General features: G+C 47.3%; 1 protein-coding gene across 1 annotated transcript; it reads left to right on the top strand.

The window, feature by feature from the left end:
* Positions 1-300: 300 nt before the first annotated feature.
* Positions 301-6734, top strand: LOC123758875 (uncharacterized). Its single transcript, XM_069334192.1, has 2 exons — positions 301-329; positions 5687-6734. The coding sequence occupies exons 1-2, from the start codon at positions 301-303 to the stop codon at positions 6732-6734; spliced, it is 1077 nt and encodes a 358-aa protein (XP_069190293.1).
* Positions 6735-14208: the final 7474 nt, after the last annotated feature.

The following is a 14208-nucleotide window of genomic DNA, read 5'->3' as shown; positions in this document are numbered from 1 at the left end:
TGCACTTCAGGAACAGGTTGTGGAAGCAAATACTATTCATACTTTTAAAACCAGGTATGATAGGGAAATGGGACAGGAGTCATTGCTGTAAACAACTGATGGCTGGAAAGGCGGGATCCAAGAGTCAATGCTCGATCCTGCAAGCACAAATAGGTGAGTACAAATAGGTGAGTACACACACACACACACACACACACACACACACACACACACACACACACACACACACACACACACAAACAGACAAAAAGTCTCAGATCTCTACGTATGACGTAGGGGGTGAAATAAGCACAATACGTCATGAACGACGCTAATAATTCCATTCATACGTCAGTCAAGATGTTGTTTACACAGTGTAAACAACAGGTGGGACTCAGGTGTTAAGTCCAGGTGTCAGTAACTGTTTTCTTCCTCAGGAAACACTCTCTGACGCAGGTGATGTCGGTGAGGCCTGGGTGTGGCGTGGGTGTGTGGGTGAGGCGTGGGTGTGGCGTGGGTGTGGGTGTGGCTTGTGCGTGGGTGTGGCTTGTGTGTGGGTGTGGTGTGGGTGTGGCTTGTGCGTGGGTGTGGCTTGTGTGTGGTGTGGGTGTGGCTTGTGCGTGGGTGTGGCTTGTGCTGTAGGTGTGGCTTGCGCAAGGGTGTGGCGTGTATGCTTAAAGAACCTGTAAATGACTGAACAAGAAGCCAATCCTGGAGTACGCAGCTCCAGCGACGAGTCCCTATCACATCGCTGGATTCGAGACATGATTACCACATGCAAAATTCTCAAAGGAGAATTGATAGTGTAGATAACGACAGACAGTGATCATCAGGACTCACACATCGGGGACTATAACTCCCCGTAAGGCCGAGCCTCCCCAAGGAGTAACTTGAGAGGTGGAAGATAAGCTGGGTGACCCCTCTCCTTCAAGGTATTACCTCCCTCAAACACACACTGACTCGTCAGAGACATAATATTTGCATGGGGATGTCCGCTCTCCTCAGGAATAACATTTACGAAATACGGAGGAAAGAGAGAGAGAAAGATGGAATTAAGGAAGGGAGAGGGAGGAAAGTGAGGAGGAGGGAAAGAAGGAAATGAAAGGATTTTTTGTTTATTATTTTTTTCTGCCACTGACGTGGCCAGGCATTTATAATGCTAACCAGCATATATATATATATATATATATATATATATATATATATATATATATATATATATATATATATATATATATATATATATATATATATATATGACATGTCAGACCACGGAGGAAAATGAAACAGGAATTTCCTTAAGTACTTTCGTATATTAAATACATCTTCAGAAGGAATATTCCTTCTGAAGATGTATTTAATATACGAAAGTACTTAAGGAAATTCCTGTTTCATTTTCCTCCGTGGTTTGACATTGTCACATTCTTAATCACGTGTTTATTTTCGTGATATACACACACATATATATATATATATATATATATATATATATATATATATATATATATATATATATATATATATATATATATATATATATATATATATTTTTTTTTTTTTTTTTTTTTTCTTCTGTCCTCCATGGACAGGGTGAGAGATGTGTTAAACATATAGTTCAGGGGTTTATTGAACAATCAACCACAGAAGGTGATTCGGTGCTTTTAAAATGCTAATTTAACCTACATACATAAATGCATAGATTTATGTCCGCCCTACATAAACAGTGTTAAATGTGTCTTTTTACATAGTGTCATTAATGTGTATTTACAAAGCTGAAGTATAATTCTCACCCGCTTCCACATATCTTGTATACACACACATACACATACATACACATATACATATATATATGCACATATACATGTATATATATATATATATATATATATATATATATATATATATATATATATATATATATATATATACTTATATACACATGTGAACAAGCTTGAATGGTCCCCAAGCCAATATGCAATTGAAAAACCACATACATAGTGCTCCTGGCTGTCTGGGTTCGAATCCTTCTGGGGTGTGGAGTTTTCAGTTATATATACACACACGTATACACATATATACACACATCTATGTCTCTCCTACTTTGACAGGGTAAGATAGCTGCTATAGAAAGTAGTGTGTTATTAAGCACTTAAGGTGGAAAGGTGAGAGATGGGTAGGTAGAGAGAGAGAGAGAGAGAGAGAGAATCCCCCACCTCCTCCACTTTCATCAAGATTATACCAATCCCTCGATCTAATCCCATTCCGATAATATTGACATTCTGGCACTGGCACTGCCTGACCCTCTTGGTAAAGTTTCAGACCAACAGTGCCAGCTACGTCGTGTGGAAAAGGTTTTTTATAATGGTCTTCTTAAAGATATCTATATACCAGTGTGAAAGTATAGTCGACTCTCATCCTGCTCTCATTCTCATTCTCCCTCTCTTTTTCTACTTCTTTATTTCCATCTATGTCTCTCTCTCTCCCTCCTACTTAAATTAGGTTTCATTAAGAATTGTGCTAAAGTTTCTGGTGAAACTGCAAGCAAGAGTTGTTATGCCGCATCAGCTCATCTGATTGTTGCCGCCGAAGGCGGCTAGTTTATTGTGCACCCCATACTCATCCTGTGAGCGGTAGCGCAATCTGATGAAGTCTGTTCCTAGAGACTCGTGTCTTTTCATGGAAAAAAAAAAAAACATTTATATTTTTGTGTTTGTCGTGTTTTTTTCTTGCTTCCTCTTCGTGAGGCTTGTGTATCAACAGTAGATGAAGGTTACAATTTCAGTTAAACCGGAGGGGACAAGGCTCTGTAGTTTAATCCCTAGAGGATAGATCACAGTTAGTCTGTCTGGTGTCCTCCGAAGGACTTTAAAAGACGCTTCCCTCCCCCCCCCCTACCTCCCTCCCCCCAGACCCCTCTGGAAACGTCTATATTACGGTGGTGTAAATTTTCCTTTAAACCCCGCAATTTTGACGTATTGGTTTACTGCGTTAAAAATACGGTGTGTTAAGTCAGATTACTTCACACAGGCGCGTAAAGGAGTAGTATATTGTAAATGAATAAATATGAATTAAAAACATGAATAAAATTCTGATGAATAAAATATTGGAGCGTGAATGAAAAATGTAAATATTTCCTATTTGGAGCAGTGGGAATTTTTGTTATTTTTGGAACTAAATTAAAACAATTTTTTTTTTTTTTATGTGTGACTTGTATAAATATCGATGTTTTTTAATACTTTTGTAATTGCGGAATTTTTATACAAAAAGAGATTGTCTATTACCATTGAATATATATTAAAGATATACAGGCGAATATAGATGCAGATAACTCTAAAATGGTACGAGATAGCTATATCGAAGATACAAGATAGCTACAATATAGCTACAAGATAACTACCAGATAACACCTACCTCTCAGCTACAAATCAGACTAACCTAACCTAACCTATACCTATACCTATACCTATAATAGGTTAAGTAATAATTGTAATTACGAAGCAATAAGATGCTTATCTTAACATACTAAGAAGGTTAGGTAAGGTCGGTGTTTTCTATGAAGCTTTTCAATGTAAACTACTATGTTTAGTATGGCACATATGCAATTACAGACAATTAAAGGAGAAAAAACACCTGAAACTGGCGATTCCTGTGTTTTAAAGTAATGACCAAATTAACTAAAACATCTGCACGTGACTGAAACTAAACACTTGACGGAGATAAATGTTTAAAATTGCATTTTATAAATATAGTGAATTTAAATAAAAGCTAAATAGTTTGTTTATGTACAATTGAGTGAATATATTCCACTCAATGCTTGTCAATCCACTTTTATACATAATAGTCCACGACATAAACAATTGGACGAGAATAGGGGCGTGTAAATAGGGGCTGGGGAACGCAAAATAGGAATAGTTTACATGTTTTACAAATTCCATTTAAAAAAATATATTCTGGAAAGTAGATATTGTAAATATTTGATCGTTCGTAGCCTCTTATACAGAAAATTCAAAGGGGCGCTAATAAATGGTATTAAGGGGTGCTCTGGGTAGACCTATTATCTTGCTAACAACAGCATCATTGTTAGCGTGCTGCTAACAACAGCAGGTCGTAGAGAGGTCATACACTTACCTTGAGGTTACCTTTAGGTGCTTCCGGGGCTTAGCGTCCCCGCGGCCCGGTCGTCGACCAGGCCTCCTGGTTGCTGGACTGATCAACCAGGCTGTTGGACGCGGCTGCTCGCAGCCTGACGTATGAGTCACAGCCTGGTTGATCAGGTATCACTTACCTACAACAGAACAAAATGACTGATAATATTATACCTGAAAATGGCTGTCGTTTTTGGAAGCTCACTTGGCATTGCAGTGTTGCAGGACAGGGTAGTGAGGGAGCCACCGGGTCGTGTAGAGCAGAGCCACCGGGTCGTGTAGAGCAGAGCCACCGGGTCGTGTAGAGCAGAGCCACCGGGTCGTGTAGAGCAGAGCCACAGGGTAGTGAGGGAGCCACCGGGTCGTGTAGAGCAGAGCCACCGGGTCGTGTAGAGCAGAGCCACCGGGTCATGTAGAGCAGAGCCACCGGGTCGTGTAGAGCAGAGCCACCGGGTCGTGTAGAGCAGAGCCACAGGGTAGTGAGGGAGCCACCGGGTCGTGTAGAGCAGAGCCACCGGGTCGTGTAGAGCAGAGCCACCGGGTCGTGTAGAGCAGAGCCACCGGGTCGTGTAGAGCAGAGCCACCGGGTCGTGTAGAGCAGAGCCACCGGGTCGTGTAGAGCAGAGCCACCGGGTCGTGTAGAGCAGAGCCACCGGGTCGTGTAGAGCAGAGCCACCGGGTCGTGTAGAGCAGAGCCACCGGGTCGTGTAGAGCAGAGCCACCGGGTCGTGTAGAGCAGAGCCACCGGGTCGTGTAGAGCAGAGCCACCGGGTCGTGTAGAGCAGAGCCACCGGGTCGTGTAGAGCAGAGCCACCGGGTCGTGTAGAGCAGAGCCACAGGGTAGTGAGGGAGCCACCGGGTCGTGTAGAGCAGAGCCACCGGGTCGTGTAGAGCAGAGCCACCGGGTCATGTAGAGCAGAGCCACCGGGTCGTGTAGAGCAGAGCCACCGGGTCGTGTAGAGCAGAGCCACAGGGTAGTGAGGGAGCCACCGGGTCGTGTAGAGCAGAGCCACCGGGTCGTGTAGAGCAGAGCCACCGGGTCGTGTTGAGCAGAGCCACCGGGTCGTGTAGAGCAGAGCCACCGGGTCGTGTAGAGCAGAGCCACCGGGTCGTGTAGAGCAGAGCCACCGGGTCGTGTAGAGCAGAGCCACCGGGTCGTGTAGAGCAGAGCCACCGGGTCGTGTAGAGGGCACGACACATACGACGGTCGTGTTCCGTCCTGCAACGACTGATATTGTTGCAACTCCTCAGGAGAGATTGCATCGTTATTTTTCTCGATTTGAGCAGTTGTTGCTTGTGTATATATGTCTTGTAAACCTGCCTTGTTTTGATTGGTAGAGGGTGGTACTGGGGGGGGGTAGGAGGTACTGGGGGTGGCAGGTGGTACTGGGGGTGGCAGGTGGTGGTACTGGGGGTGGCAGGTGGTGGTACTGGGGGTGGCCGGTGGTACTGGGGGTGGCAGGTGGTACTGGGGGTGGCAGGAGGTGGTACTGGGGGTGGCAGTTGGTGGTACTAGGGGTGGCAGGTGGCGCAGCACTGCGCATATTAACTCCCGCCACCAGTGACGTCACCATATGCAAATGCGGAAAGCAGCGTGACGTAGTTGTCCGGACTTGTGCCACCCCCCAACCACGCCCTCGCTGCCACCCCCCAACCACGCCCTCGCTGCCACCCCCAACCACGCCCTCGCTGCCACCCCCCAACCACGCCCTCGCTGCCACCCCCCAACCACGCCTTCGCGGCCACCCCCCAACCACGCCCTCGCTGCCACCCCCCAACCACGCCCTCGCTGCCACCCCCCAACCACGCCCTCGCTGCCACCCCCCAACCACGCCCTCGCTGCCACCCCCCAACCACGCCCTCGCTGCCACCCCCCAACCACGCCCTCGCTGCCACCCCCCAACCACGCCCCCGCTGCCACCCCCCAACCACGCCCTCGCTGCCACCCCCCAACCACGCCCTCGCTGCCACCCCCCAACCACGCCCCCGCTGCCACCCCCCAACCACGCCCTCGCTGCCACCTCCCAACCACGCCCTCGCTGCCACCCCCCAACCACGCCCTCGCTGCCACCCCCCAACCACGCCCCCGCTGCCACCCCCCAACCACGCCCTCGCTGCCACCCCCCAACCACGCCCTCGCTGCCACCCCCCAACCACGCCCTCGCTGCCACCCCCCAACCACGCCCTCGCTGCCACCCCCCAACCACGCCCTCGCTGCCACCCCCCAACCACACCCTCGCTGCCACCCCCCAACCACGCCCTCGCTGCCACCCCCCAACCACGCCCTCGCTGCCACCCCCCAACCACGCCCCCGCTGCCACCCCCCAACCACGCCCTCGCTGCCACCTCCCAACCACGCCCTCGCTGCCACCCCCCAACCACGCCCTCGCTGTCACCCCCCAACCACGCCCCCGCTGCCACCCCCCAACCACGCCCTCGCTGCCACCCCCCAACCACGCCCTCGCTGCCACCCCCCAACCACGCCCTCGCTGTCACCCCCCAACCACGCCCCCGCTGCCACCCCCCAACCACGCCCCCGCTGCCACCCCCCAACCACGCCCTCGCTGCCACCCCCCAACCACGCCCCCAACCATGAAATTTGAAATTTGAAATTTGATTATTTGAGCATGAACCTGCCTGAAACGAGGGCCGTTAATTTGCCACAATGACCACCATTTCTAGCAAGAACCCTAAAGGGGGGGGAAGGTCTTTGGGTCGTCTGTCTGTGGGGGGGGGAGGTCTTTGGGTCGTCTGTGGGGGGGGGAGTCTTTGGGTCGTCTGTGAGACTTCAAATTCGTAGTTGTTCCCTATTTGTACCTGAATTAAGACGTTGGGTTTGTCGCCACGTGGTCGTCGACAGTTAGACACCAGCGCTCTGCACGAGGCTAAAAGTCCCCCTTAATTGGTGATTTAAGGTTTCAGCGCCATGTGGTAAGGATAGGCGGATGGTTAATCTGTCAAGGTCGTTGGCGACTGTCAGATACAGTGACAGGTTGATATGATGAGTGTCAGGTGATGTAGTCTACATGATAATGATGGGTCAGGTATGATGAATGATGGACCTGTCACGTGGTTAATAGGATACAATGAAACCTGTGGTTACAATGACATGTGTCATGTTTTAAGTGTTCTGGGTATACTCACCTAGTTGTGCTTGCGGGGGTTGAGCTCTGGCTCTTTGGTCCCGCCTCTCAACCGTCAATCAACTGGTGTACAGGTTCCTGAGCCTATTGGGCTCTGTCATATCTACATTATAAACTGTGTATGGAGTCAGCCTCCACCACATCACTGCCTAATGCATTCCATCTGTTAACTACTCTGACACTGAAAAAGTTCTTTCTAACGTCTCTGTGGCTCATGTGGGTACTCAGTTTCCACCTGTGTCCCCTTGTTCGCGTCCCACCCGTATGTGTATGTGTAAGTGTGTGTGTGTGTGTGTGTAAGTGTGTGTGTGTGTGTGCGTGTGCGTGCGTGTGCGTGCGTGTGTCCCCAAAAATACCAACAGTGGGGGAAGTCATTGGTATACTTGACTAAAAGGATTGAATCAGCCTCGGCTTGATTCAATTTCACAAATCTGTCGTCCCTCGTTTTCCTACTTATCGTTTTGGTCTATAAATCCACGCCGTTGTCCTTAAATCCACGCCGCTGCTCTTAAATCCACGCCGTTGTCCTTAAATCCACGCCGCTGCCCTTAAATCCACGCCGCTGTCCGTAAATCCACGCCGCTGCCCTTAAATCCACGCCACTGCTCTTAAATCCACGCCGCTACTCTTAAATCCACGCCGCTGCTCTTAAATCCACGCCGCTGTCCGTAAATCCACGCCGCTGCTCTTAAATCCACGCCGCTGTCCGTAAATCCACGCCGCTGCCCTTAAATCCACGCCGCTGCTCTTAAATCCACGCCGCTACTCTTAAATCCACGCCGCTGCTCTTAAATCCACGCCGCTGTCCGTAAATCCACGCCGCTGCTCTTAAATCCACGCCGCTACTCTTAAATCCACGCCGCTGCCCTTAAATCCACGCCGCTGTCCACAAATCAACGCCGCTGTCCGTAAATCCACGCCGCTGCTCTTAAATCCACGCCGCTACTCTTAAATCCACGCCGCTGCCCTTAAATCCACGCCGCTGTCCACAAATCAACGCCGCTGTCCGTAAATCCACGCCGCTGCTCTTAAATCCACGCCGCTGCTCTTAAATCCACGCCGCTGCCCTTAAATCCACGCCGCTGCTCTTAAATCCACGCCGCTGCTCCTTAAATCCACGCCGCTACCCATAAATCCACGCCGCTACCCATAAATCCACGCCGCTGCTCCTTAAATCCACGCCGCTGCTCCTTAAATCCACGCCGCTGCTCCTTAAATCCACGCCGCTGCCCTTAAATCCACGCCGCTGCTCCTTAAATCCACGCCGCTGCTCCTTAAATCCACGCCGCTGTCCGTAAATCCACGCCGCTGCTTTTAAATCCACGCCGCTGCTTCTTAAATCCACGCCGCTGCCCTTAAATCCACGCCGCTGCTCTTAAATCCACGCCGTTGTCCTTAAATCCACGCCGCTGCCCATAAATCCACGCCGCTGCTCCTTAAATCCCCGCCGCTGCCCATAAATCCACGCCGCTGCCCTTAAATCCACGCCGCTGCCCATAAATCCACGCCGCTGCCCTTAAATCCACGCCGCTGCCCATAAATCCACGCCGCTGCCCTTAAATCCACGCCGCTGCTCTTAAATCCACGCCGTTGTCCTTAAATCCACGCCGCTGCCCATAAATCCACGCCGCTGCTCCTTAAATCCCCGCCGCTGCCCTTAAATCCACGCCGCTGCCCTTAAATCCACGCCGTGCCCTCACCCCCCCTCTTCATCTTCACTCGTAATAACAACCTTGAACTTCTTAATTATATTTAAATTCGTTTTAATCACTGGCAGTTGTTCGCCAAATATTTAACCAGCCAACTTGAGCAACATTGCATATGTAATCACTCTGCAATGTTGATATTAATCGCTTTCAAAATGACACGACTGGTGTATGTACGCGAACGAAAATTTTGCGAGAGAGCGTCCGAAAGGTGTGTGTGTGCTTACCTAATTGCTTACCTAATTGTGCTTGCGGGGGTTGAGCTCTGGCTCTTTGGTCCCGCCTCTCAACCGTCAATCAACTGGTGTACAGATTCCTGAGCCTATTGGGCTCTATCATATCTACATTTGAAACTGTGAATGGAGTCAGCCTCCACCGCATCACTTCCTAATGCATTCCATTTGCTAACTACTCTGACACTGAAAAAGTTCTTTCTAACGTCTCTGTGGCTCATTTGGGTACTCAGCTTCCACCTGTGTCCCCTTGTTCGCGTCCCACCAGTGTTGAAAAGTTCGTCCTTGTTTACCCGGTCGATTCCCCTGAGGATTTTGTAGGTTGTGATCATGTCCCCCCTTACTCTTCTGTCTTCCAGTGTCGTGAGGTGCATTTCCCGCAGCCTTTCCTCATAACTCATGCCTCTTAGTTCTGGGACTAGTCTAGTAGCATACCTTGTGTGTGTGTGTGTGTGTGTGTGTGTGTGTGTGTGTGTGTGTGTGTGTGTGTGTGTGTGTGTGTGTGTGTGTGTCGGGCGATGAAGAGGGGGTTAAGAGAGGCGTGTCAGAGAGGCGTTAAGCCCATTAGAACTACATCAAGCACCCGACCTTATCGCCAAGCCGTTCTTAAGTCCCTGCCTCTAATCCTTCGGCGAAATTTTTTTTTCTAAATTAATTCCGGGTAATCAATAAAGAGGTTAGACATACGCAGTTTTTAATCTTTTAAACACCCACACCCACCCACACCCACCCACACCTACACCCCCACACCCACACCTACACACCCACACCCACACACACCCACACCTAGACCCCCACACCTACACACCCACACCCACCCATACCTAGACCCCCACACCACACCCCCACACACACACCCCTACACACACCTACACACCCCCCCACTCCCCCAGGTGCAGGGGTGTAGGGGTATATGGAGGCCTCTATATGCTCTATCCTAACATTACTCTATACATTTCTCCTCTACAGAGTTTTTTTTTACAAATACAGAAATATTTGCAGAGAACTTTATTGTGAAATTTCACTGACAGATCTCTAAAAATATTTGTCATCGTTACAGTATAAAGTTTAGTACAAGGTTTACGGGTTATAGTACAAGGTTTACAGGTTTACAAGGTATAATACAAGGTTTACAATGTATAATACAAGGTATAATACAGATTTACAAGGTATAGTACAATGTTTACATGTTTGCAAAGTATTGTACGAGGTTTACAAGGTATAATACAAGGTTTACAGGTTTACAAGGTATAATACATGGCTTACAGGGATATAAACCTTGTCTATCGCAATATGAAATAACTTGAGAGCTTTTCACTACACATAATACGCAAACATTCATACACTATACTCATTTTATTACTCAAAATAAATCTAGATGTATTATTGATTATACAAATAGCTGTTCCTCCTATGTAGTGTCTTTGTATTCTAATAGGGAAGAAAGTTCTGATTTGTTTGTGACAGATTTAAATTGTATTAGGCTATTAAAATAAATTGCATTAATAAATTGTATTAAAAAATTATATTATTTAAATTGTATAATTGTAATGGGCATTTTTAACATCGAAGCTTTGGAATGTATAATAGACTGGGTACCCGGCTGTGCCCGGGTCTATCTCCCTGTTCTCCTCTACTCTTCCTTCTCTAACCCCCCCTCTTCTCCTCACTAAATGTAATATTACGAAACAGTAAAAAATCTATGGAAAACATATCCCTGAATTCAGACTTTAGGAAAGTTACAGGGGGGGGGAGGGGGTTGCTGTAGATGCCGATTTTTCCTAAAAAGTGGCACTAGGATTGACGTTGACTGGCCTATGACACTCCCCTATCCTCCATGTGTCATCTTGGAAAGTTGAGTGAGGCTAGCCTTAAGCATCAGGGCTCCTACTCTAATCAGACATTCTTTTTTTTTATTATACATATAAGATTATATGTCTGCCCTTAAATAGGATTATAGAAATATATAGGAAATAAAAAAGGGGGGTGGTAGGAGAAGTGAACACTCAAACGTACTCAGAGTTAAATGACAAGTTTTTTTTCTCTGAATGCTCTGTGTTCCCTTCTCCAAGGCTAAGGGTCCCTTCAGTTGCACCAGTGCTGGTACCTCTATATATAAAATATTACATTTATACAATGTGGCTTATATAAATGTATATTTAGCCAAATGACATTATTTTAAAATACAAAAATGATTATTGTAAATAAAAGTTCTTTTATACCAATCTAGTTGGATTAACAGTTTAGTAATTAAAACGCTTTTTATAGTTGTAAAATTATTTAGCATATCATTTTGTTAATTAGATTTACTAGAGCTGATAATATATATATATATATATATATATATATATATATATATATATATATATATATATATATATATATAATATAAATGGAAGATCTTCATCCACATGGACTTAGAATGGGTGTGATCTTGGTGGCATCTTATCTCCCACTATCACCAGCATCCTCCTCCCATCAGCTCCCCACACAATACACAGCTTCCACACATAGTGCAAGAGCAACTACCTCTCACCTCCAACAACGTATAATTAGTCCACGTGGACAATTGGTAACGTTAATGAAGTAACGCGTTAATTAGGCCCTCATGGTGGACTTAATTGCCAGCTTTGTCATATTACAGTGGGAACGAGGGTGCCGAATTAATGCCTAAATATGTGTTTTTTGTTTGTGTGTGTGTGTGTGTGTGTGTGTGTGTGTGTGTGTGTGTGTGTGTGTGTATGTGTGTGTGTGTGTGTGTGTGTCCCAATAGCCAGGTTGTTCAAGAACCACAGTGTCAGTCCACCCCGGACCGTCCACATTACGTAGTACTAACAGTGTTAGAGGGAAAATAGGAGTGGAAGTTTGTGTGCATCTAACCCATGGGTTTGGTTCACCATATTCCCAAACCAGAGAGGATTAAACTCTGCGGCCTAACAGTATCACAGGGGGGCTGGAATATTTAGTCTGTCTGGTATCCTTTGGCCAGAAAAAAACAGCTTTACAAGCCACCCATCATAATAATCTCCAGTCCCACTCTCGCAAGCCTCATCCTACTAGATTTCCTTGGAACACGATCCGCCAATCGGTTTAGAACCAGATCCCCAGTTAATGCTGGGTGAACAGGAGCAACTGCTTTTCTTTATCTACTAGGCAAACTACTGCTGACCATGGTGCAACCCACAGAACAGAGACATCAGATGAAAGGTCATGTTGCCCAAACGCTTCTGTCCTGCCGCAGGAATTGAACCTGCTATCTTCGGCTGTGAGAGGATGATTTAGAGGTGTTGTGTGGCTGTGGGCTCGCTCTCTCCGCCTCACGACACTGGAAGAAAGAAGAGGAAAGGGAGACATGATCACTACCTACAAAATTCTCAGAGGAATTGACAGGGTAGATAAGGATAAACTGGCGGGACGCGAACAAGGGGACACAGGTGGAGACTGAGTACCCAAATGAGCCACAAGGACGTCTGAAAGAAATTTTTCAGTGTCAGTAGTTAACAGGTGGAATGCATTAGGCAGTGATGTGGTGGAGGCTTATCAATAGTTATCTTTCTCTGTCTCTCTCTCTCTCTCTATCTCTCTCTCTCTGTCTCTCTCTCTCCCCCTTTCTCTGTCTCTCTCTCTCTCCCCCTTTCTCTGTCTCTCTCTCTCTTTCTCTCTCTCTCTCTCCCCCTTTCTCTGTCTCTCTCTCTCCCCCTTTCTCTGTCTCTCTCCCCCTTTCTCTGTCTCTGTCTCTCTCTCTGTCTCTCTCTCTCTCCCCCTTTCTCTGTCTCTCTCCCTCTCCCCCTCTCTCCTTCCCCCTCTCTCCTTCCCCCTCTCTCTCACTGAGTCCTCCCACTGCCCAAGTGCTTCTAGTCCACCATGCTTCTTCCCTTTCTCAAATCACCCTGTTGGAAAAAACTGTAATTATCTCTCCCTCGCTGGGTTTTTAGCGGACAGTTTTTACCCCGTGACAAGAGAGCACTCTGAAGGTTTTTACCAGGAAATAAGACCATTAACCTAGGCAGGTTCTCTAACCTATATAAAAACCTAATTCTCAGGCTTGCTTTTATGGAATTTCAGATAACCGGATTTTGCAAATTCGCCGATGATTTTTGCGTGTTAAACTTTTCGGTAAATACAACTGGGGTGGGGGGGGGAGGGGGTGGACAGGAAGTTCAGTACAGCTTTAAGAAAGATTTCTTTGCAGTCTTCTGCAAACATGGAATGGTTGGGTCAACGGCTGGTTCGCTGTTTGCAGGGTTGGGGTTCGTTTAGTCTGTTCTTGAATTTCAGCTTCTTGTCCTCGTATCTTAGTTCCTTGTCCTCGTGTCCCAGTTCCTTGTCCTCGTATCTTAGTTCCTTGTCCTCGTGTCCCAGCTCCTTGTCCTCGTATCTTAGTTCTTTGTCCTCGTGTCCCAGCTCCTTGTCCTCGTATCTTAGTTCCTTGTCCTCGTGTCCCAGCTCCTTGTCCTCGTGTCCCAGCTCCTTGTCCTCGTATCCCAGTTCCTTGTCCTCGTATCTTAGCTCCTTGTCCTCTTATCCCAGTTTCTTGTCCTCGTATCCCAGTTCCTTGTCCTCGTATCCCAGTTCCTTATCCTCGTATCTTAGCTTCTTGTCCTCGTATCCCAGCTCCTTGTCCTCGTATCCCAGCTCCTTGTCCTAGTATCCCAGCTCCTTGTCCTCGTATCCCAGCTCCTTGTCCTTGTATCCCAGCTCCTTGTCCTCGTATCCCAGCTCTTAGTCTATCTCGTATCTCTTCCTGGTACTACATCGTGCAAATTCTTTTTGTTTTGCGCAAAATTCACATTCAGGAGAAAAAAAAACTTCTGATAATTAGAAAAATTAAATTTGGATTCATATACGTTACACCTTTTGTGTTACACAGAGAACAGGTGAGTGGGGGGGGTGGTGGGGGGGGGGGTTTGGGGTGCGTGGAGGGTGGGGGTTTGGGAGTGGGTGGGGGGGGGTTGGGGGGGGGGTTTGGGGTGCGTGGAGGGTGGGGGTGGATGGTTTTGAT

This window comes from Procambarus clarkii, chromosome 31 (assembly GCF_040958095.1).
Source record: "Procambarus clarkii isolate CNS0578487 chromosome 31, FALCON_Pclarkii_2.0, whole genome shotgun sequence".
Taxonomy (NCBI): Eukaryota; Metazoa; Arthropoda; class Malacostraca; order Decapoda; family Cambaridae; genus Procambarus; species Procambarus clarkii.
The sequence above is the reverse complement of the archived record's forward strand: the minus strand, read 5'-3'. Positions and strand labels throughout refer to the sequence as shown.

Bases quoted from the DNA above. Each gene is read 5' to 3' on its own strand.
- LOC123758875 (XM_069334192.1), top strand. From the start codon at position 301: ATGAACGACGCTAATAATTCCATTCATAC. The intron at 330-5,686 runs GTCAGTCAAGAT...TCCCGCCACCAG, and splicing joins GCTAATAATTCCATTCATAC to TGACGTCACCATATGCAAAT.